Source organism: Hemibagrus wyckioides, linkage group LG26 (genome assembly GCF_019097595.1).
Source record: "Hemibagrus wyckioides isolate EC202008001 linkage group LG26, SWU_Hwy_1.0, whole genome shotgun sequence".
NCBI lineage: Eukaryota > Metazoa > Chordata > Actinopteri > Siluriformes > Bagridae > Hemibagrus > Hemibagrus wyckioides.
The window spans coordinates 18,663,917-18,688,859 of NC_080735.1; the positions used below are offsets into that span (position 1 = coordinate 18,663,917).

Consider the following 24,943-nt stretch of genomic DNA (forward strand, 5'->3'; position numbering starts at 1 on the left):
CCATCACTGCCAGACCTGGTCCCCATCTGGTTGACATACCACTTGCCATGCCAGCACTCAGCCAGCAGTGCAGGGTCAATGCCAGATCGGGCCCAGACCCGTCTTCTATGTGGGCAGAAGCATTTAAAACAACAACAACAAACTAATGAAACTGGTCTGGATGAATAAATTAAGGTACTCTTAACTTCATGAGATAAAGTTAACTTAAGGTACCTTAATTTTGTTGCACAACCTTTTGAGGCAATCACTGCAATCGAGCAATTTCTGAGACGTCCGCACCTGTCCACAGGTATTTTTGGTCCACTCCTTGTGAGCAAACTGCTCAGGTTTGAAGGGTGTCTTCTCCAGACTGCATGTTTCAGCTCCTTTCCACAGATGTTCAATAGGATTTAGATCAGGAACTCATAGAAGGCCACTTCAGAATAGCCCAATGTTTTCTTCTTAGCCATTTTTAACTGTGTTTTTTGGGGTCATTATCCTGTTGGAGGACCAATGACCTGTGATTGAGACCAAGCTTTCTGACACCGGGCAGCTCATCTGTCCAAAGGACAAGCTAGAAAGCTTCTGGGAGAATGTCCTTTGGACAGATGAGACAAAACTGGAGTAAGTAAGCCATGCTAACAGGTTTGGAAAGCCAGTAGTGTTTCTAATAAATGTAGTTTAGTGGTGTGTTTTATGTTTAATACACAAATATATTCTGTCAGCTCTGTCAGACATTTGGATACACACAATTTTATCCAACATACTTTACTTTTTGTGTATTTTTATTATATTTCTTCATATTGTTTAGATTTTCTGAGAAACAAATCAAGGATATTTACTGAGGCTGCTCGATTCCAGTGCCTTTTTCAGACAACTGTTCTGTTATTAAGATCGTTCGAGTCGTTCTATAAAGTGTTTAAAAAGCTTTAAAACAGCGACATCTACCGGCAGCATCACGTCACTGCGGCGTGTTTTAAGGTGTAAAATAAAACGTGGAATAAGAAAAAGAAGCAAACTTTCCTGATGTTTCTCCTCTTTCCTTTCATTCACAGCACTTCAGGGGGAGATGATTTATGACACAGTTGTTGAGGGAAATGAAGTTACTCTGACGTGTAAAACCACCTGCGGTCCGACTGAGACTCCAACATTCACCTGGTACAGAAACGGGCTGGAATTGTTCTCCATTAACCCACTTCATCTTCAATCAGTCAGTAACAGAGATGCAGGAAGCTACAGCTGTGGTCTGAAGGGACAGAGTTATCGCTCTCCTGAGGTCACGCTTAACGTCTTCTGTAAGTACACGTTTATTTACACACCTACAGGATATAAATGATACCTGTCACTGATGTCTCTTAATAAAGTTGTACATCTGATAGAAAGCGCTGTATTTTATACAGAAATAAATATATTTATCGTATATATTTTTGACACAGCAAACAATCAGGACGTGACTGAATTAGCAGGACTCTCCTCAACCTTATTGACTAAAAACCAAACCATATCAATAAAACGTGAACATTACATATTATACTTTATTGTAAAGTTCGTTTGAATGGAAAATGTTTATAAAATATCATGTTTATAGTCAAAAATAAAAACCCGCCAGTTGCATTAAAAACCATCCTAGATTTTATCAGTCTCGCCCAGTGCAGTTTTTCCCAGTTAGACGTGACCAAAAGGAGCCCTGATTGGACAGGAACCCACCCAATCTGGCAACACTGTCTGATAGTTTCCTTAAATAAATAATTCGTTTTATACGTCCGGTTCGGTTTAATCGTTTGTGCTTCATTCATTTATAATGCCTAAATAACAAACAAGCCACAAGTTGCTGTATAGCTGATAAGCTATGCACACTGCAGAGTGGAAATAACCTACAGTTTAATCAAGATAAAACACTCAAATATACCAATAACACATCAGTTAATAATAATTATAGAGTAATTGAACCTGAAGTGATAGGAAAACACCATTTCAATCCATTTGTTTGACTTCATACCTGGAGAACGTCCATCTGGTGGGACAGCCGATCAGGGGCGTAGCCCCAATTCTTGGGCCCTATGCAAAGACAGTGTATGGGGGGCCCCTTTCCCATCATCTCATGATCCATGTTATTTATCACTTTTTTAAAAATAATAATATAAAAGTGTACACACTTTACTCACTGATACAGTAATTGTTGTCAAATCAGTGATGTAAAATTGAAAAGAACATTATTAAAAATTCTAATACCATGTATAGTATAAAAAAATTCTTTGCATTGCATGCATGTTAATGCAGCACAGAAATAATTTTGTGTATAAATTGAGCTATACCAAGATAGGTATTGTCAGTCCTGGAAGGCCACTGTCCTACAGAGTTTAGCTCCAACCTTAATCAAGCACACCTGAACAAGCTAATCAAGGTCTTCAGGAATACTAAGGTTATAGACAGTTATGTTTTGTTTTTTCTTCTTCTTCTTCTTCTTCTTCTCCTCCTCCTCCATCTTAGGGTTGAAGCTAAAATCTACAGGACAGCAGCTCTCCAGGATTGACTTTGCCTACCCCTATGACTTTATACTATAAATCAGGGGTGTCCAGTCTTATCCAGAAAGGGTCGGTGTGGGTGCAGGTTTTCATTCCAACCAAGCAGAAGCTACACCTGATTCCAACTGGCTAATCAGTAGATCTTGGCTTTCAGTAGACTCAGGTATAGCTTCTGCTCAGTTGGAATGAAAACCTGCACCCACACCGGCCCTTTGCGGATATGATTGGACACCCCTGCTATAAATAAAGTACCTCAGGTATCCCCTTATAGATAAAAATGACAACTTAATGATTTTTTTTTAATTGTGTTTTATTAAGAGACATTGTGCTCGTTGTCCAGAACATTATTATTCTTTCAATCAGTAATACAAATAAATAAACACAATACAGTATTGTATTGTATAACTCACATCAGCACTTTGCCTTCTTTCAATGCATGTCTGTCTAATTCAAAATAAATAAAATAATCAAATAATCCAAAGTGAAAAAGGCTGAAACACTAGCAGTAGAACCTTGCGACACATCGCTTTAAAACCTAAAATCTATTGTGTGTTCTGTATTTTTTCAGACCCTCCGAAAAGCGTCTCAGTGTTCATCAGTCCCTCTGATGAGGTCATGGAGGACAGTGTAGTGACTCTGACCTGCAGCAGTGATGCTAACCCACCCGTCCATAGATACACCTGGTATAAGGGAAAAATCGCCATTAGCAAAGGACAATCTTATTCCATTAAAAAGGTCAGCTCTGAGGACAGCGGAGAGTACCGGTGTCTGGTTGAAAACCAATACGGAGAGGAATACTCGGATGGCGCTACTGTAAATGTTTTGTGTAAGTGTCGCAGCGTTCGTGCTGGCGTTACCTTCAGACATTCATACGTATATATCGCTTTAAACCCTAATTGTCTTGTGCTTTGGCATGGCCTGTGCTTTTCAGATCGTCCGAAGGGAGTCTTGGTGATCATCAGTCCCTCTGGTGAGATAGTAGAGGGTAGTTCTGTGACCCTGACCTGCATCAGCGATGCTAACCCGCCAGAGCAGAGCTACATCTGGTATAAGGATAGATATGTAATAGGAATAGGAAAAACCTACAGCATTAACAAGGCGAGCTCTGAGAACAGCGGAGTGTACATGTGCAAGTCCAGCAATATATATGGAGAGGAATACTCCAGTGAAGTCACTCTGAATGTCTTACGTAAGTGATTTCAGCCACAGGTAGCCTCTGGTAGCACTTTTTGCTTTGCACTTCTAGACACAATAACAGCATTATGTCACTAAACTATGCAGTGAATGTGTTACATGCAGGGATGAGAGTAAAATCAATGGGATGTAAGCTTTAACTCTTTCAGTTTAAATGGAAAATGTATGGAGTTGTGACTGGAGTCTTTAAGAAGATTACAGTTTGTTGAACAGCTGATAAACACCGTATATGGAGCTGCCACTGAGGTGTTTTTTGTCCTGTTTTTGCTGCCACGTCTCACAGCCTTTAATCCATAAGATGCACTTTTAATCCTTTAATATATTAGCATGGGGATGCGGTAGCTTAGTGGATAAGGTGTTGGACTAATGATCATAGGGTTGTAAGTTTGAATCCCAGGTCCCACTGCTTATATATCAGTTGTACAAAATGAGATAAATTAAATAAATCAATCAATAAATAAAGTCACTCTGGGAAAAGGCATCTGCCAAATGCCATAAATGGAATGCAATGTATTTAAGGTTCACACATAAAACCTGTATGCAGTTATTCTTTGTAAATATATCCCCACAACACACACACAATTGATGTTCAGATTAGTGTGATATCTGTACATCAGACCTTAATTATCTTATCTTTCTGGGTTTTTTTTTTTTTTTTTTCTTAGATCCTCCAAAGAGCGTCTCAGTGTCCATCAGTCCCTCTGGTGAGATAGTGGAGGGCAGTTCAGTGACTCTGACCTGCAGCAGTGATGTTAACCCGGTGGAATATGCCTGGATTAAAGGAATATCAATTATAGGAACCACAAAGACCTACACCTTCAGCAAGATCAGATCTGAGGAGAGCGGAAAGTACAAGTGCAAGTCCAAGAACCGATACGGAGAGAAATACTCTGAGGAATCGACTATAAACGTTTTGTGTAGGTATCAGTTTTTTCTTTCAGATGTTCAACCCAGACCAATTATTATTTTTTAATTATTGCTCTTAAAGCCTATATATCTTGTGACGGGTTTCAGATCCTCCCAAGAGAGTCTCGGCGTCCGTCAGTCCGTCCGGCGACATAATGGAGGGCAGTTCAGTGACTCTGACCTGCAGCAGCAATGCTAACCCACCTGTCCAGAGATACGCCTGGTATAAAGGAGCAATCATGATGGCAAAAAGGGAAACCTACGTTATTAGACGGATCAGCTCTGAGGACAGCGGAGAGTATAAGTGCAAGTCCAGCAATCAGTATGGGGCGAAGTCCTCCAAAGTGACGCTAAATGTTTTGTGTAAGTGTTTCAAATCCAGCTGAGCCACTGCTCCTCGCTTAAATACTTCACTTCAAGTCACTTCTCGTTCTTTTTCAGATCCTCCTAAAAACGTCTCCGCGTCCATCAGCGACCTAGTGGAGGGGAATTCAGTGACTCTGACCTGCAGCAGTGATGCTAACCCACCTGTCCAGAGCTACACCTGGTATAAGGTGAACAAAAGCTCACCTGTAGGATCTGGACAGAGCTACAGCTTCATGATGAGCTCCAACAGCAGTGGAGAGTTTTACTGTGTGGCTCAGAATAAATACGGGAGTCAGAGATCTCCTGCAGTGTTTGTCAGGTTATACGGTAAGACCTACGTGCTGCGGTCACGTTTGGACATGTGAGTTTGATATCTTTTGTAGAATAACATTTCTCCTCTGTCAGCATCTTACTCTTCAGACCTCAGCTTCAGCTCTGTGGTTTTAAGCGTAGCTGTGTGTGTAGGAGGCCTCTGCGTCATCGGAGCTTTTATAATCGGAATTTACTGCGTGAGGTAAATCACCCGTCTGTCTCTAAACATCTAGCTATTTAAGCGCGAGGCGATAAATAAACCATCACATTTTAACGCCTTTATTTTGTTATGACGATACACTGTGTTTGCTGTAAAGTAGATCCAGATTTGTAATATAAGCTGGCATCTTTCTTTATCAGTAATGTTATTTTAATCTTTTTACATCATAAATGTATTCATTATTAACATGAGCAGGTTGTTTGATGGCAGATTGCTCCTTATATGAATAAAACAATCCAAATTAAAAAAAAAAATCCTAAAACAAAATAACAAAACCAAAAATAAAATAAAAAAAATCCAAAAACAAAATATAAAAAATCTGCAAAATGAAATAGCTAATCATAAAACAAAAAAAACAAAAAAACGAAAAACAAAATAAAAAAATTCGGAAACAAAATAACAAATCGGAAAAAAAAAAAAAATGCGAAAGCACAATAGAACATAAAACAAAATAACAAAATTCCAAAAACACAAGGACGAATCAGACAAGGTGGAAAAGGTAGGTATGGTTTGCAAATGGAATTCTTCCCTCTGATTGGATGAGACATCTGTCACTCAGGATATACAAGAAGTAGGAAATTGTGTATCTAACTTTATTTCTTGTACATGTGTGGAGTTCTGCCTTCACTTTAAATCTTTTAAAGAAAAAAACAAAGATATATATTTATCTTTATAAGAAAAGGGTTAGGGTTAGAAAATGGAGTTCATTCAGCGCTACTGTGATGAAGGACGTTCATATGGTCAGTGTGATGTTGGAGATACTGATAGCGTATCATGGAGTAAAGATTAGTTTGCGATCTCTAAAAACACCAGGAATGTTCCAGAAGACCAAACTATTCCAGATTAAAGGATGTAAGGAGCGCTATAAGAGCAGAGCTGTGTTCATACACACACCAATCCACTTTCTACTGCTGCAGATACTGCTGGACTTCCTGTAGATCCTGAGTGACCGATGTCTCGTCCAATCAGATGTAAGAATTCCATTCGAAAGCTATACCTACCTTTTCCACTTTGTCCGAATTCTACTTGTGTTTTTTTGGATGTATGATTCTGTTTTCTGATTTGTTATTGTGTTTTGCACTTCTCAGCCACCATAGTATTGCTAGTTTTAGATTTTTTCTTTTCAGGTTAATTAATAGTGACATCATTAACGAGTCAATTATACAAAAATTAATTACAGTATGTCTCTGCTGTTTGGTTGAGCAGGAGGAAGAGGCAGAAAAGAAATCAGGAGGTTCCTCCTGCTGAAGATAGCACATACATGTCTCTTGATCCCATGACCAGGTCCTCCAACGACGTGTACAGCACACTTGCAGTGAGTGACGTTTCACTGACGCACTTCACACACGCACTTCACACACTCGGGAAAAAATCACAAACCAAACACACGACTTATTTACATCTTCACACAGGCGGGTCAGTGCAAAGCTCCTGACAACACCTACACAACCCTGGATCCTCACTCCATCTCTTCTGATTACGACACATTAACAGTGAGTGCTTCCGCTTGTACCAAAGGTTAAAGAAGTCCAAAGTCAAAAAGTGCCTAAAATTTTCAACATAATAAATGGATATTTAAAAAATTTTAAAAAATATTCCCATCAACACTATCACTGTACACCGATCAGGCATAACATTATGACCACTGAGAGGTGCCGTGAATAAGACTGAGTATCTCCTCATCATGGCACCTGTTAGTGGGTGGGATATATTAGGCAGCAAGTCAACATTTTGTCCTCAAAGTTGATGTTAGAAGCAGGAAAAATGGACAAGCGTAAGGATTTGAGCTTTGAGTTTGATGAAGGTCCAAATTGTGATGGCTAGACCACTGGATCAGAGCATCTCCAAAACTGCAGCTCTTGTGGGGTGTTCCCGGTCTGCAGTGGTCAGTGTCTATCAAAAGTGGACCAAGGACGGAACAGTGGTGAACCAGTGGATCATGGATGGACCAAGGCTTATTGGGGAGTGAAGGCTGGACTGTGTGATCCGATCCAACAGACGAGCTACTGTTGCTCAAACTGCTGAAGAAGTTAATGCTGGTTCTGATAGAAAGGGGTCAGAATACACAGTGCAGGACGGGTCAGCAAAAAGGGGACCAACACAATATTAGACAGGTGGTCATAATGTTATGCCTGGTCGGTGTATTTTAAAATAGTCGCATGACCGCAGCAATCAGCTCAAGCTCTTCATGAGTGTGTGTTTGTGTGTGTATGTGTGTGTGTGTGTGTGTTCCTTGTGTTCTTTTCTAGACTGTGAGAAAGCATCGCTGACACCATCAGCACCACAGAGAGAGAGAGAGAGAGAGAGAGAGACTACACATGTAATAATAACCTTGTTGTATATGATTTTAATAAGTTTTGTATAGATTTTATTCTTCTATGTGTTCATTCTTTAACTGGAGTAAAAGCAACATTATTTCCTCTCAAGTCACACATTAAACTGCGAGTCTGAATCCTGACCTCCGTGTCCATTATTCTGGACAGATGACATACTTCTAGAGTGATTATTACTTGTTCTTCTCTCTCCTGTCAATCACAGTGATGATATCTAACTCCAGGCATGTAATGATATCATGTAGACTACGTGGGCGAGGGCAGGTAGCCCCTTCCTCCGGGGTAAATAAAGTTAACCAAAACAACGTACACATTTTTGACTCTGTTCATCATCGTTATTGCCCTGTTGAGTTTTCTCCACTACCTTTTTTTTTTTGCCTAGTCATGGTTGACTTTCCTAACGTCTTCACCTGTTCCTTGTCACACCTTCATTCACTTGTTTATTTTACGCCTCATGTCACGGGTGCTGCTTTGTTTCTGTGCTTCCTGCCCGTGTTCTGACCCCAGCACCTGACATTTGTTGAGATTTATTTCTAAAGAAAACGCCGAGTTTACACGCTAGTCGCCCTGCTTAGAGTCGCCACACCTTACGGTTATTACTGCCTAGATTTTAAACCAAAGGAAGCTGAGAAGAAGAAGAAGACCTCACAGCTACTTAGAGAGAAGAACGGCATGCAAAGGCTCTTCCTTCCTTCACGCTCACGTCTTTACATGCAAATCAACCTTCTCAGATCCCAGAGCTCAGCTGTGTCTGGAGCCGAGCCTCAGGATGTCTGTGTCATGCAGGGATGGAGAACATCCTTAAAAAAGAAAAAACAACAACACTTGTTTGTTTGTTTACTGTATTAATGTGGAACTGTATTAATTTGGGTGTCTTTTGAGGATCATAACTTGCTAAAAGTCAACAATAACAAATTTTTCAGATCGTACGATCCTTTGAGAACATCCAGGACATTTTGCGTGCAGCTCACATCTTTCTTTCGGAGTAAAAAATGATTTGTAAATAATTTGAGATACAGATTTAATGTTTATGTGTGTAAAATATGAATTTTTCTGAAAGGGTGCCAATAGATTTGGGGGGCTGGACGGTGAATGTGTTAAAGAGCTGCTGCAGTAAAGAGCATGCTGTGTGTATGAGGAAGGGAAAAGCTGGACCGAATAAATGACCGCTAAATAAATCTCAGATGTTGGATGTTAGTGAATAATTAATAGTTAATATTAAAAGTATTTTCCACACATTTTTTCTTTCTTTCTTTCTTTCTTTCTTTCTTTCTTTCTTTCTTTCTTTCTTTCTTTGTTTATTTTTAAATTCAATTGAATTCATCTCAGTTTTATTTCTGTAGCACTTTTAACACTGGACATCCAGGTTCAGCTTCACAGAACCTCAGAAATATAGAACAAACAATTCAAGAATGAGAAACCTGGAGGTTACAGAGGTGAGGAAAAAACTCCCCGAGACAACATGAGGATGAAACCCTGAGAGGAACCAGACTCAGAAGACTCATCCCCATCTGAGTGACACCCGAGAGAGTGATTATAAATGATTATTAACACCAGAGAGAGTGATTATAAATGATTATTAACACCAGAGAGAGTGATTATAAATGATTATAAACACCAGAGAGAGAGATTATAAATGATTATAAACACCAGAGAGAGAGAGATTATAAATGATTATAAACACCAGAGAGAGAGTGATTATAAATGATTATAAACACCAGAGAGAGAGGGATTATAAATGATTATAAACACCAGAGAGTGTGTGATTATAAATGATTATAAACACCAGAGAGAGAGTGATTATAAATGATTATAAACACCAGAGAGAGAGAGATTATAAATGATTATAAACACCAGAGAGAGTGATTATAAATGATTATAAACACCAGAGAGAGTGATTATAAATGATTATAAACACCAGAGAGAGAGAGATTATAAATGATTATAAACACCAGAGAGAGAGTGATTATAAATGATTATAAATGCCAGAGAGAGAGAGATTATAAATGATTATAAACACCAGAGAGAGAGTGATTATAAATGATTATAAACACCAGAGAGAGAGTGATTATAAATGATTACAAACACCAAAGAGAGAGAGATTATAAATGATTATAAACACCAGAGAGAGAGTGATTATAAATGATTATAAATGCCAGAGAGAGAGTGATTATAAATGATTATAAATGCCAGAGAGAGAGTGATTATAAATGATTATAAACACCAGAGAGAGAGCGAGTGATTATAAATGATTATAAACACCAGAGAGAGAGAGTGATTATAAATGATTATAAATGCCAGAGAGAGTGATTATAAATGATTATAAACACCAGAGAGAGAGAGAGTATAAATGATTATAAACACCAGAGAGAGTGATTATAAATGATTATAAACACCAGAGAGAGAGTGATTATAAATGATTATAAACACCAGAGAGAGAGTGATTATAAATGATTATAAACACCAGAGAGAGAGTGATTATAAATGATTATTAACACCCGAGAGAGTGATTATAAATGATTATAAACACCAGAGAGAGAGTGATTATAAATGATTATTAACACCCGAGAGAGTGATTATAAATGATTATTAACACCAGAGAGAGTGATTATAAATGATTATTAACACCAGAGAGAGTGATTATAAATGATTATAAACACCAGAGAGAGTGATTATAAATGATTATAAACACCAGAGAGAGAGAGATTATAAATGATTATAAACACCAGAGAGTGTGATTATAAATGATTATAAACACCAGAGAGAGAGTGATTATAAATGATTATAAACACCAGAGAGAGAGAGATTATAAATGATTATAAACACCAGAGAGAGAGTGATTATAAATGATTATAAACACCAGAGAGAGAGAGATTATAAATGATTATAAACACCAGAGAGAGAGAGATTATAAATGATTATAAACACCAGAGAGAGAGAGATTATAAATGATTATAAATGCCAGAGAGAGAGAGATTATAAATGATTATAAACACCAGAGAGAGAGAGATTATAAATGATTATAAACACCAGAGAGAGAGTGATTATAAATGATTATAAACACCAGAGAGAGAGAGAGATTATAAATGGTTATAAACACCAGAGAGAGTGATTATAAATGATTATAAACACCAGAGAGAGAGTGATTATAAATGATTATAAACACCAGAGAGAGAGTGATTATAAATGATTATAAACACCAGAGAGAGAGTGATTATAAATGATTATAAACACCAGAGAGAGAGAGATAATAAATGATTATAAACACCAGAGTGTGTGTGTGTGTGTGTGTCCTATACACTCCATTGGAGCTCCAGAGCAGCTTATAAATTAGCTGAAGATTTTATTTAGGGTAAAAACAGCAGTGTTGCTTCTACAAATATTCACATTCCTGTCATTTCTCAGAAAGCAGCCGGTGAGAGCTAAAGCCCGAGAGTAACTCAGAGAAACCTGGAGCTGGAGCGGGACTACACCTGGACATGACGTGGGAAATAAATGATACAGGTGAGAGGCGTGATCACACACATACACACACACACACACACACACACACTCAAAAAATTCTGTATATTTTAAGATTCCATGGTAAAACATAAAAAGTCCAAACATAATAGTTTTAAGAGAAAATCTCAGTGATATTAGAAACAGCAGGTTTGAGTTAAAACATTCGTTCATTCTCAAATACCTTACCTTTCGAAACACTCCCTCTCTCTAACTCTACCTCTCTCTCGCTCTCTCTCTCCCGCCCTCCCTCTCTCTCTCTAACTCTGCCTCCCTCGCTCTAACTCTACTTCTCTCTCTCTCTCTCTCGCTCTAACTCTACCTCCCTCTCTCTCTCTCTCTCTCTCTCTAACTCTGCCTCCCTCGCTCTAACTCTACTTCTCTCTCTCTCTCTCTCCCACCCTCCCTCTCTCTCTCTCTCTCTCTCTCTCTAACTCTGCCTCCCTTGCTCTAGCGCTACCTCTCTCTCTCTCTCTCTCTCTATCTCTCTCTCGCGCCCTCTCTCTCTCGCTCTGCCTCATATGTGAACAGTAGATACTCCACCACGCTTCAGACCTGAGGACCAGGCACTTTTCTCCTCAAATATTTTGGTATGTACAGTAAGAGTGTGTTTGTGTACTATGATGTGTGTGTGTTTGTGTACTATGATGTGTGTGTGTTTGTGTATTATGATGTGTGTGTGTTTGTGTACTATGATGTGTGTGTGTTTGTGTACTATGATGTGTGTGTGTTTGTGTATTATGATGTGTGTGTGTTTGTGTACTATGATGTGTGTGTTTGTGTATTATGATGTGTGTGTGTTTGTGTATTATGATGTGTGTGTGTTTGTGTATTATGATGTGTGTGTGTTTGTGTACTATGATGTGTGTGTGTTTGTGTATTATGATGTGTGTGTGTTTGTGTACTATGATGTGTGTGTGTTTGTGTACTATGATGTGTGTGTGTGTGTGTTTGTGTACTATGATGTGTGTGTGTTTGTGTACTATGATGTGTGTGTGTTTGTGTACTATGATGTGTGTGTGTGTGTGTGTTTGTGTACTATGATGTGTGTGTGTGTGTGTGTTTGTGTACTATGATGTGTGTGTGTTTGTGTACTATGATGTGTGTGTGTGTGTGTTTGTGTATTATGATGTGTGTGTGTTTGTGTACTATGATGTGTGTGTGTTTGTGTATTATGATGTGTGTGTGTTTGTGTACTATGATGTGTGTGTGTTTGTGTATTATGATGTGTGTGTGTTTGTGTATTATGATGTGTGTGTGTTTGTGTACTATGATGTGTGTGTGTTTGTGTATTATGATGTGTGTGTGTTTGTGTACTATGATGTGTGTGTGTTTGTGTATTATGATGTGTGTGTGTTTGTGTATTATGATGTGTGTGTGTTTGTGTACTATGATGTGTGTGTGTTTGTGTATTATGATGTGTGTGTGTTTGTGTACTATGATGTGTGTGTGTTTGTGTATTATGATGTGTGTGTGTTTGTGTATTATGATGTGTGTGTGTTTGTGTACTATGATGTGTGTGTGTTTGTGTATTATGATGTGTGTGTGTTTGTGTATTATGATGTGTGTGTGTTTGTGTACTATGATGTGTGTGTGTTTGTGTATTATGATGTGTGTGTGTTTGTGTACTATGATGTGTGTGTGTTTGTGTATTATGATGTGTGTGTGTTTGTGTATTATGATGTGTGTGTGTTTGTGTACTATGATGTGTGTGTGTTTGTGTATTATGATGTGTGTGTGTTTGTGTACTATGATGTGTGTGTGTTTGTGTATTATGATGTGTGTGTGTTTGTGTACTATGATGTGTGTGTGTTTGTGTACTTTGATGTGTGTGTGTTTGTGTACTTTGATGTGTGTGTGTGTGTTTGTGTACTATGATGTGTGTGTGTTTGTGTACTATGTTGTGTGTGTGTTTGTGTACCTTGATGTGTGTGTGTTTGTGTATTATGATGTGTGTGTGTTTGTGTATTATGATGTGTGTGTGTTTGTGTACTATGATGTGTGTGTGTTTGTGTACTATGATGTGTGTGTGTTTGTGTACTATGATGTGTGTGTGTGTTTGTGTACTATGATGTGTGTGTGTGTTTGTGTACTATGATGTGTGTGTGTTTGTGTATTATGATGTGTGTGTGTTTGTGTACTATGTTGTGTGTGTGTGTTTGTGTACCTTGATGTGTGTGTGTTTGTGTACTTTGATGTGTGTGTGTGTGTTTGTGTACTATGATGTGTGTGTGTTTGTGTACTATGTTGTGTGTGTGTTTGTGTACCTTGATGTGTGTGTGTTTGTGTATTATGATGTGTGTGTGTTTGTGTATTATGATGTGTGTGTGTTTGTGTATTATGATGTGTGTGTGTTTGTGTACTATGATGTGTGTGTGTTTGTGTACTATGATGTGTGTGTGTGTTTGTGTACTATGATGTGTGTGTGTGTTTGTGTACTATGATGTGTGTGTGTTTGTGTATTATGATGTGTGTGTGTTTGTGTACTATGTTGTGTGTGTGTGTTTGTGTACCTTGATGTGTGTGTGTTTGTGTACTTTGATGTGTGTGTGTTTGTGTACTATGATGTGTGTGTCTGTGTACTATGATGTGTGTGTGTTTGTGTACTATGATGTGTGTGTGTTTGTGTACTTTGATGTGTGTGTGTTTGTGTACTATGATGTGTGTGTGTGTGTACTATGATGTGTGTGTGTTTGTGTACTATGATGTGTATGTGTTTGTGTACTATGATGTGTGTGTGTGTGTGTGTTTGTGTACTATGATGTGTGTGTGTTTGTGTACTATGATGTGTGTGTGTCTGTGTACTATGATGTGTGTGTGTTTGTGTACTTTGATGTGTGTGTGTTTGTGTACTATGATGTGTGTGTGTTTGTGTACTTTGATGTGTGTGTGTTTGTGTACTATGATGTGTGTGTGTTTGTGTACTATGATGTGTGTGTGTTTGTGTACTATGATGTGTGTGTGTTTGTGTACTTTGATGTGTGTGTGTGTGTGTTTGTGTACTTTGATGTGTGTGTGTTTGTGTACTATGATGTGTGTGTGTGTTTGTGTACTATGATGTGTGTGTGTGTGTTTGTGTACTTTGATGTGTGTGTTTGTGTACTATGATGTGTTTTTATGTGTTTAGACCTGAAGTAAAACACAGATTATTATAGATTAAGCATTTTTCAGGACTTTCCTATGCAGTTTATCTGAACCTTCACAGAGCTGTGGTGTTTGTAATGTTCCTACGGAAGTGGAATAGAAGTGTTCTTGTGTAATTTCTGTGTGTGAGTTCTGTAGATGTTTGGAGTAACACTTCTGTACACTCTGAATCACTTGTTCAGCGCTGTTCATGGCACCGTGAGATGACGTGTGATGGAAATGATTTGAAAAACAAGACTTCCTGAAAAGTTTAAGGCATGGTGTGCAGCGTCCAGCTCTGACCAATCTTATCAAACTAAACAGTGGAGCCATTCAGCAGCACAGCTTTATTGACATTTCATCCACATCTTTCTACCTGTTCCACCAGCACACCTGTATACACAATCTGACAAGCAAGCACACGTGTGTGTGTGTGTGTGTGTGTGTGTGACTGACTTTAGTGGAAAATCTGCAATGTCATTTAACACTGCAGAAGTGAATGCCACCAGACTTGCTGGTCTGGAAAGTACTGATGCAAATGTGTACACAAATAATCCTCATGACTGCCACAAATAGAGAGAGAGAGAGAGAGAGAAATAAGAGATTATCTTACTCTCTTTTTTGGGCAATAAAAACAAAAATAGGTGAAATATAAACAATAATGAAATAAAGTGAGACTGCATTTTCTTTTGCAGGTCCTTCACCTCTGATCATGGATCTTAATCCTCCTCCACCGTACCCGGGGCCTGAAGCAGTGTATCCTCCAGTACAAGGTATCAGTCCTGCTTGGTCTACGCATACAGTTATTCCACATGAGGGGCCAATACTTTTGCTTCCTGTACAAGGAAGCAGATTATTAATTAGAGCAGTCTGTTTATTTTTTTTTTTAATTTGAGGTCATTACAGTGGCATGTTGGTGAAAAAGACGAGAGCGAGACAGAAACCAGAAACAATTTCCATTTGTTCTGATTCACTGCTATTCATATCAGAAATATAGAATCCAGTGTAGAGATGTGTGCAGGATTGTTTTATTCCCAAACCCCACACACTTCCTGAAACAGTTAGGAAAATCCTGCCTACCCACAGAAATTGACCAATCCCACTGCTAGCCAAACATTTTAACCAATCCAGCCGCTCACACTAAAGGTTTGACTAATCTTACCCCCGCCTTCTAATGCTAAAGGTATGATTAATTCTGCCCTCAGTCACACTAAAGGCTTGACTAATCCCATCCACAGTAACACTAAAGGACTGACTAATCCCAACATCTCACACTAAAGGACTGACTAATCCCATCCCCACTCACACTAAAGGCTTGACTAATCCCATCCCCAGTAACACTAAAGGGCTAACTAATCCCAACATCTCACACTAAGGGACTGACTAATATCATCCCCATTCACACTAAAGGCTTGACTAATCCCATCCCACTAAAACTAGAGGACTGACTAATCCCAAAACACCTCACACCAAATGATTGACTAATCCCATGCTCAGTCACATCAGCTCACACTAATGGACTGACTAATTCCACATACTCACACTAAAGGACTGACTAATCCTGGCCTCTCACACTAAAGGACTGACCTATCCTGTCTCCACTCACACTAAAGGACTGACTAATCCCGGCCTCTCACACTAAAGCTTTTAGTTACATGAAAGGTTTGGCTAATTCCACCTACCAAGTCTAAGATCTTTTTTAAATTTCTAAACAACTTCAGCCACTCACAAATCAGTATAACCAGTCCCATCCCTTCCCACCAAAAGTTTGATCAATCCCCCTAATTCCCAGAAATGTTTGATCAGTTCCAATCACTTCCATAGACGGTTAGACTAATCCAGTTCCCACAAAACAAGTTTGACCAAACCTGCCTGCTCTTTCAGAAGAGTTTGACCAGTTCCACCTCCTCTTGAGCTTCAGATCTCTCTCAAGCTTCAGCCTGCATGGAATTAAAACATCCTGCACACAGTGCTCATCTCTAGACCTGTGTGTTGAATATCAATCCCCATAGCCGCTCTGCGTTGCTAAATATAATAATGTTAATAAAGTTGATTTACATGCCTTTTTACATTAGAACTTCAGTCTGTGGTGAACATGGGATGAATTTGCTACCTGCTTACCCACAGTTGTTCAGGATGTGGTGTATCCGGCTCCCCCCAAGTACAGCGCCGCAGTGGTTCAGCCCATGCCTACTATACTGCAGCCTGAGCTGGTGGTCCAGCCAGCGGCAGTCATCCAGACCCAACCTGCGTTCATGGTGGTCAACCCTGTGGGTGAGTGTTCAACAGTCTGTGTGTAATGTGTTGTCTCTATGTGTGACTATATTTAGAATTGTTTATATTTATGTTTGGGTTTCATGATTATCACGTCACCAGTCACAAATATAACTCCATAATTAATATAACTCGAGTACAATGGAGTTTCATTCCACCTGCATTTAGAGTAAACAAACCAGTTCTTTTATTGCAGCAAGTGTGTTGGCCGACGCCCTTAACCAGAGCAATTTAGGATTGACTAATCCCATCTCCACTAACACTAAAGGACTGACTTATACCAACATCTCCCACTAATGGGTTGACTAACCCCATCCCCACTCACACTAAAGCATTGACTAATTCTGCCCCCAGCTACATTAAAGATTTGACTAATCACACACACTCACACTAAAGGACTGACTAATCCAAGCATCTCACACTAAAGGGTTGACTAATCCCATCCTCACTCACACCATAACTCCATAACAAATATAACTCAAGTACACTGCAGTTGCATTCCACCTGCAGTCAGAGTAAACAAACAAGTATAAACAACTTGATTGCAGCAAGTGTGTTTTCTGGCATTTGGCCGACGCCCTTAACCAGAGCAACTTACATTACAACTGAGGGTTAAGGGCCTTGCTCAAGGGCCCAGCATTGGTAGCTTGGTGGATGATGGATTTGAATTCACAACCCTCTGATCATTAGTCTAGTGCCTTAAACACCAAGCTACCACATTCCCCACAAACAAGTCTGTATGTAGAGCTGGGATCGAACCCGGATCGCCACGGCAATCTCAATCACCCACTGACAGAGAATTAGAGGAGGACTTTCCACATCATTTACACACATTCAAAGGTGTGTTATTGTTTTGTGTAAGAAGTCATGTGTTTATGTGACGTTGATGGAAGGAGTCTTCAGTGTCAGTGCTCATTTTTTTGACATCTTCAGGACATTTTATATCTCTTATTTGGAACATTTTATGTAATAGTTCAGCCATGTTGTTGTCATTTTTCATTACAGTCTAAAAAAATTACCGTATTTTAGCTTCTTAAATTAAACTCAATGCAAAGAAAAGTCTTAGTCCTCATTCCCTCAAACATACCAGATATATCTTCTGTATTTATTTGCAAAAAAAGAATTTTTTAAAATTCTTTATTTTTCTAACTTACTTGACAAATTTCAGTTAATTCACCTATCTTTTTCTGTCTGTAAAATTTTAATTAAAAGATGTATTTTTACCTGATAATTATTTTATTTTTATAAAAACACACAACACACTGAAATATTCAGAGCTTTGGGTGGTGAGTCACAGAATTTACATATTCATGAACACAAAAATGTAAAAAAAAAAATAAAAAAAAATAGCATGTAGCTGTTAACTATATAAATATGTGGACGGGGTGGGGCTGTTTCCATGGCGATATGGAAATATCTCCATGTCAATGGAAATATAGGATAGTGTTGACCGTGTGGGGTGGAGTTAGGGTTTTATTTAAGTGTAGAGTTTTATAAAAGTACATTAGTTGATATTGTGTGTGTGTGTGTGTGTGTGTGTGTGTGTGTAGTTGTTCAACCAGCTCTGTCAGATGTTCCTGCCTCAATGACATGCACTTACTGCCAGCAACAAATCGTCACCGTCATCAAACCCAGCAATGGACTCCTGGTCTGGACTGCTTTTGGAGTCATGTTAGTGTTTGGGTGAGTGACTTCACAAACACACACACACACACACACACATTTCAGGATACATTCAGGCATAACATTATGACCACCTGCCTAATAATGTGTTGGTCCCCCTTTTGCTGCCAAAACAGTCCTGACCCGTCCTGCACTGTGTATTCTGACCCCTTTCTATCAGAACCAGCATTAACTTCTTCAGCAATTTGAGCAACAGTAGCTCGTCTGTTGGATCGGATCACACGGTCCAGCCTAACCCTAACCCTCTCCCCACGTGCATCATTGAGCCTTGACCATCCATGACCCTGTCTCCGGTTCACCACTGTTACTTCCTTGGACCACTTTTGATAGATACTGACCACTGCAGACCGGGAACACCCCACAAGAGCTGCAGTTTTGGAGATGCTCTGATCCAGTGGTCTAGCCATCACAGTTTGGTCCTTCGTCAAACTCAAAGCTCAAATCCTTACACTTGTCCATTTTTCCTGCTTCTAACATCAACTTTGAGGAAAAATGTTGACTTGCTGCCTAATATATCCCACCTACTAACAGGTGCCATGATGAGGAGATACTGTCTTATTCACTTCACCTCTCACTGCTCACTGGTCAGTAATTTCATCAGTGTGTTCCTTAGGGGTCAGTTTGACCCAAAGTTGTTTTATCTGTATAAAACACGTTCATCTGCTTTGGTTGTTTTGGATAATATTGAGGTCACTGTAACTATAACACTATAATCTGATTTAGAGTCCTAACCTAACATAAGCATACCGCCTGAGTTATTGCATTTACATTTACATTTCTGTCATTTGGCAGATCCAGAGTGATGTACAAGAGTACTTTGGAGTCTCTATCAATGAATACATTAACACTGGTTCAACAGGTCACAGACTGAGGATCTGACCATCAGCCTAAAAACTGAGTTTGGAGTTGTTTTTTTTATATCAACAGACAACAATACATAAAACAAACAGGGAAAATAAGAGCTAGTGTAAGTGCTTCAGTAGGAGGTAGGTCTTCATCTGTCGGTCAGTGACTCGGCTGTACGGACATCTAGGTGAAGTTCATTCGGTGCCAGAACAGAGACGAGTCTAGATGTAGACCTACCTCTGACCCTGAGAGATGGTGGACCAGTGGAGCAGTGCTAGTAGATCTGATGGAGTGAGGTGTGAGGAGTAACAGGATCTTTGAGGTCAGATGGTGCTGGTCCATTCTTGACTTTGTAAGCAAGCGTCAGTGTTTTGCATCTGATGAAGCTACCGGAAGCCAGTGGAGGAGCAGCAGTGAGGTGGTGTGGGAGAACTTAGGCAGGTTGAAAACTAGTCACGCGGCTGCATTTTGGATCATTTGCAGTGGATGAATTGTGTTCAGAGGTAGACCTGAGAGTTGAGAGCTGCAGTAGTCCAGTCTCGAAATGACCAGAGACTGAACAAGCACCTGAGCACCACTGAGAGATCACACGACATGGTGTAGGGGAAAACATCATTTCTCAGAGACCCTGAGGAAAAGGGTCATGTTACTATCCCTGATAACTTTACAAATGTTATAAATAGCAAAGATCTGTACCTAGAAATAAAATAAAAACCATTAAAAACTAAAGATCTTTCGGGTTCCAATTGGAGGTCAGTCAGTCAGATTTTATGGTGATTTGTAAATGTTTCTATAGTGCCACAATAGAAATTCTGGGGGTTTAGGAGAATTGGGTGGTGGGTTGGGGTTATGTTTTATTTAAAAAAGCTATTTAGGTCGATAACAAGGAAACATAATTATCTGACAAAAGAAAACTGGGTAAAAATTTAACTCTGGAAGTTTAAATTGAAGGAGGTTGAAACTGACCCCAACGGCGAATTTACATGTTTGTAAATTTGAGGATAACAGCAGGGTAAATATAAAATTTTATCCCTAATAAAGACGCCAGAGATGATGGTGGTGAGGAAAAAGACTATGAGGAAGAAACTTGTCCTCGTCTGGGTGACACCCGAGAGCTTGATTACGAACCATTTCACTTCTATGTGCAGTATATGGACAAAGAGTGTGATTGTATAACCAGGAAGTTCATTCTAGTTTTTAAATGAAGTCAGTCCTGACCACTGACAGAGCACAAAAACTGACCGTAGCAACTGCATACCGCAGCCATCTCAATCTCCATGGTTTCTGAAGTCAGTGGTGCTTTCCACAGCAAGGCCATGTATCTCTATCTACTGTTTAAAGTTGATGTTAGAAGCAGGACAAGTGGGCAAGTGTAAGGATTTGAGCTTGATGTTTGACGAATGGCCAAATTGTGATGGCTAGACCACTGGATCAGAGCATCTCCAAAACTGCAGCTCTTGTGGTGGTGTTCCCAGTCTGCAGTGGTCAGAATCTATCAAAAGTATCCTTTAAGTCCAGTAAGTTGTGATGTGGGGCCCATGGAGGAATTAAAGTATAAAGTATTATATCTTCAGGTATCTAATGGAACCCATGCCTCAATGGGTCAGGGCTGTTTTGGCAGCAAAAGAAGGACCAACACAATATTAATCAGGTGATCATAATCTTATGCCTGATCGGTGTATGTGTGTGTAAACAGCTGTGTATTTAAACATAGCTCAATCTGGTGTTGTTGTCGAGGGTGTGTGTGTGTGATTACTTTTGCAACCAACAAATTTCTCTTTTATTCCTTATTTCACCTTCGTGTTACAATAAATCCAATGATCCAATGAAAAAATAAAATCATCCCCGTTTATGTCCAGTTCCAGGGTTCAGTTTTGGAGGGTGTGAATACTTTTGCTCACAGGTTGTGTCTCATTGCTCTGCAGGCTCTGGCCGTGCTGTCTGATTCCCTTCTGCGTGCATTCCTGTAAAGACATCCAGCACACGTGTCCCAACTGCAGGAACGTCCTGCACGTTTACAGACGCATGTGAGGACCCAAAGAACGTGACCCAGGGACGACATCGCTGTGGGTTATAACAATGATTCTAGTGTCGTTTTCGCTTTGTTTTGTTCTGCAGATCCCTCCTACACCTCACTTTCACATACCCAGTTCACTGCACATCTACAGAGCGGGTTCTAAGGAGACGGTTTTCCAAAAAATTACTCTGTGTTTTATTTTAATCATCATCATTGCCTTTGCTTCTTTAACATGTCGTGACTTCGGCTTTATAAGGTTCTGTCTTGAGTTTTATTTGTTGCCTCACACCTACAGGGTTTAGGGGTTTGATTCCCATCTCCTGCCCTGTGTGAGTGTGGGTGTGGAGTTCAGGGATTCCCTCAGGGTTTCCTCAGGGTTCTCCCCGGTTTCCTCCACACAGTTCAAAGACAGACTGTAGATGATTGGCGTCTCCAGATTTTCTCTACTCTGTCAATGAGTGTCAATCTGCGTCTTGTTTCCTGAGCCTCCTGGGATAGACTCCAGGTTCCAGAAGTTCTATCACCAAACACAGATAAACTTTAAAGTGAACCATCATCCAAGATGAACCTGAGATCCCAAGAATGCAACATACGCAGGTCCAACCAATCAATATCAATATCTGCTGGACAAAAAGCTGGACAATGAAACACTTGCGGTCAGTATAGACCACTTTTTCTGTACGTAAACATTGTTTTGTGGGCGGAGCTTAATTGGAGGCAGAAAGATTTCCCTGACCGCTTTACAAGCGCTAGTTATCAAAATCCGACATCATCTGACTATGTTAGGTCACTCACTGTCCAGGACCACGAATGTTATTTGAAAAAAATTAACTTTAACAGATGGAACCGGATTGGTCGACCCGTACACACTCACTCAATGGATGGATGGTGTGACAGGATGACCTTGGGTTGACATCTACACCTGACATCTGATAGAAAAACCGAGCGCTTCTGGTAACTGTAGAAAGGGAGATGACCCAAACAGTTTCCTTTGTTTAGTCTCCGGTCGTTAGCTACCAGTTAGCTTACATGCTACAACATTAACATTACACGAGAAATCATTGAACTAGTTCATCAGTTTCTGATGAGGTGGGGATGCATGAGAAATAATTAAACACGAAAACGAAACCATATCCCACACCAACAAAAAACAATAGTTTCTTTAACTTTATCTGATGTGAAGTGTGCTGATAGTTTCTGTCCAGTCCGCTCCTTTTATTGCCTTTGACCACAGCTGTCATCGTTTTTTATGTCCTGCAGTGGCAGCAGCTAAGCGATAAAACTTCAGATTGGAGCCCCGTGGATTCTGACACACAACAATGATGATATTTGCGATCCTTGTGTAGCCGACTCTGAAGCTTTTTTAAAAAAAGAAATTAAAACGTGTTGTTGTTTATTTATTTATTTATTTATTTATTTCCAAAATATGTTGAAAACGTTCTCATAAATTTAGTAAAGCAATTGAATTTGAACTGGACGTCGTTTCTGCTAACTTTAGCACCAAAGCCTCGAGACAGAACCTTATAACTCCGAGCGAATGTGAGTATTTATGTGTATGTAATATGTGTATCTGTAATATATATAAATATATAAATATATATCATGTAATCTGTGTTGAAAATGTTTATCAGAATGACTGTGAACTGTATTCAGGACTAAATCAGGACTTTTTAAGCTGCAGTACGGCAGTAGCGGTCAGTGACGCACTGGTCAGTACTTCTTCTGTCACTCTACCTCTGTTCGGACGTGTGATGTTAAAGACGAGGATGAAGGACTGAAGTCAGGAGATCATCAGCGTAGTGGAGTAAACAGCTGGAGTTTAGAGATATATTCACACACTTTTTTATCTGTAATCCTGTGAATTTACTCCGGGTTTTTGACCGTCTTCCTGTGCACATCTGCATGTATTGTGCACATCTGCATATACTTCATTTCTATAATATTTAAAGTTGTGTGTTTTTTCCTCCGTATTTCTCAGATCTTGTTTCCGGTTCATTCCTGATCTCTGATGTGAACAAACTCTAACACTACTGGATGAGACGCACTTTACTAAAGTATTATTGAAATGGAAAAATGTGTGTACTCTCTGTCTTTACCTTAGTCTACTTTCTTTTTTTTACATTTGAAAGTAGTTGTTGATGCAGTAAGAGAAACAATCTGAAGTCTGAAACATCAGACCAATCACAATCAGTCAAACATAATCAGATTAATAATCCACACATAGAGAGAGAGTGAGGTGAGGTGTGTGTGTGTGTGTGTGTGTGTGTGTGTGTGTGTGAGAGAGAGAGAGAGAGAGAGAGAGAGCGTGAGAGAGAGTGAGAGGTCTCCCTGCTGGCTCACAGATGCCATTACATGAGCCTCAGTATAAGAAAAGAATAAATTTAAAGTGGATAAACATTAAAAAAACCCCTATAGGAATATAAATAAAATAAATATTTAAGGAAAATAGAAATATAAAAACTAACAGAATAATAAAAATATTTTAAAAAATATGATAAAATACGAAAATCTTATCTAATAAGATATTTATATATATAAGATATGCATATTCTCCTTCTTTCAGTACAATCAGGAAGACATTCACACACTCATCTCATCACACATAATAATATATAATAATACATAATTATATATATATATAAAATCATATATATATATATATATATATATATATATATATATATATATATATAAATGATTTAATATAATAATAATAAAAAGCCTGGACAAAGGAGGGAGGAGCCTGGACAATGGTGTAAATGCATATTAAAATGGTGTAAATGAATTGTGGAAATATATAAAACTCTTTGTTAAAGCAGTGTTGCTGTTGGGTGGTTGTACAGCTACAGTTGTGTAGCTGGGTTTTAAAGCAGGTTATTTCTGACCAGTCTTCATTTACAGACCATTTGATTGAAATGTTCATGAGTGGATACACATAGATGTGTACAGGTACATCTCAAAATTTAGAATATCATGAAAAAGGTCAATATTTTTTGTCACTCAGTTCAGAAAGTGAAACCCATTTGCACATAGAGTGAAATATTTCAAGCCTTTATTTCTTGAAATTGTGATGATTATGGCTTACAGATAAGGAAAACCCAAAATTCTGTGTCTCAGAGAATTAGAATATTGTGAAAAAGTGCAATACTGGAAAGTCATGGTGTCGCACCCTAATCAGCTAATTACCTCAAAACACCTGCAAAGGTTTCCTGAGCTTTTAAATGGTCTCTCAGTCTGGGTCAGTAGGCTACACAATCATGGGGAAGACTGCTGACTTGACAGTTATCCAGAAGACAGTCACTGACACCCTCCACAAGGAGGGTAAGCCACAAAAGGTAATTGCTAAAGAAGCTGGTTGTTCACAGAGTGCTGTATCCAAGCATATTCATAGACAGTTGAGTGGAAGGAAAAAGTGTGGTAGGAGAAGGTGCACCAGCAAAAGGGATAACCGCAGCCTTGAGAGGATTGTCAGGCAAAATCCATTCAAGAATTTGGGGGAGCTTCAGACGAATCCTATATATGGCCTACAAATTTCGCATTCCCCGTGTCAAGCCACTCCTGAACCAGAGACAACGTCAGAAGCATCTTACCTGGGCTGTGGAGAAACTCAGTGCTCAGTGGTCCAAAGTCCTCATTTCAGATGAAAGTAAGTTTTGCATTTCAT

At 39.2% G+C, this 24,943-nt stretch overlaps 2 protein-coding genes across 3 annotated transcripts in view; both read left to right on the forward strand.

The window, feature by feature from the left end:
• LOC131346887 (B-cell receptor CD22-like) overlaps nucleotides 1–9,021 on the forward strand; it is an 11,924-nt gene extending 2,903 nt beyond the window's left edge. The window contains exons 4-13 of one of the 2 annotated variants that reach the window (XM_058380628.1): nucleotides 1,035–1,274; nucleotides 3,073–3,330; nucleotides 3,436–3,693; nucleotides 4,364–4,615; nucleotides 4,713–4,967; nucleotides 5,046–5,297; nucleotides 5,376–5,484; nucleotides 6,709–6,817; nucleotides 6,915–6,995; nucleotides 7,752–9,021. In XM_058380628.1, the coding sequence (XP_058236611.1) occupies nucleotides 1,035–1,274; nucleotides 3,073–3,330; nucleotides 3,436–3,693; nucleotides 4,364–4,615; nucleotides 4,713–4,967; nucleotides 5,046–5,297; nucleotides 5,376–5,484; nucleotides 6,709–6,817; nucleotides 6,915–6,995; nucleotides 7,752–7,772 (1,835 nt within the window). In that variant the 3' untranslated portion in view covers nucleotides 7,773–9,021. The remainder of the gene's footprint in view (nucleotides 1–1,034; nucleotides 1,275–3,072; nucleotides 3,331–3,435; nucleotides 3,694–4,363; nucleotides 4,616–4,712; nucleotides 4,968–5,045; nucleotides 5,298–5,375; nucleotides 5,485–6,708; nucleotides 6,818–6,914; nucleotides 6,996–7,751) is intronic. The other variant, XM_058380630.1, reaches the window with a different exon arrangement.
• A 2,752-nt stretch (nucleotides 9,022–11,773) lies between these two features.
• LOC131346952 (lipopolysaccharide-induced tumor necrosis factor-alpha factor homolog) lies at nucleotides 11,774–23,340 on the forward strand. Its single transcript, XM_058380767.1, has 5 exons — nucleotides 11,774–11,926; nucleotides 15,155–15,232; nucleotides 16,587–16,733; nucleotides 18,284–18,416; nucleotides 21,188–23,340. The coding sequence occupies exons 2-5, from the start codon at nucleotides 15,172–15,174 to the stop codon at nucleotides 21,291–21,293; spliced, it is 447 nt and encodes a 148-aa protein (XP_058236750.1). The 5' UTR covers nucleotides 11,774–11,926; nucleotides 15,155–15,171; the 3' UTR covers nucleotides 21,294–23,340.
• Nucleotides 23,341–24,943: the final 1,603 nt, after the last annotated feature.

What these genes read in the sequence shown, in the direction of transcription:
- LOC131346952 (XM_058380767.1), top strand. Translation starts at nt 15,172, where the DNA reads ATGGATCTTAATCCTCCTCCACCGTACCCGGGGCCTGAAGCAGTGTAT. An exon ending in AGTGTATCCTCCAGTACAAG is followed by an intron (nt 15,233 to 16,586) that starts GTATCAGTCCTG and finishes GCTTACCCACAG; the next exon opens with TTGTTCAGGATGTGGTGTAT. An exon ending in GGAGTCATGTTAGTGTTTGG is followed by an intron (nt 18,417 to 21,187) that starts GTGAGTGACTTC and finishes ATTGCTCTGCAG; the next exon opens with GCTCTGGCCGTGCTGTCTGA.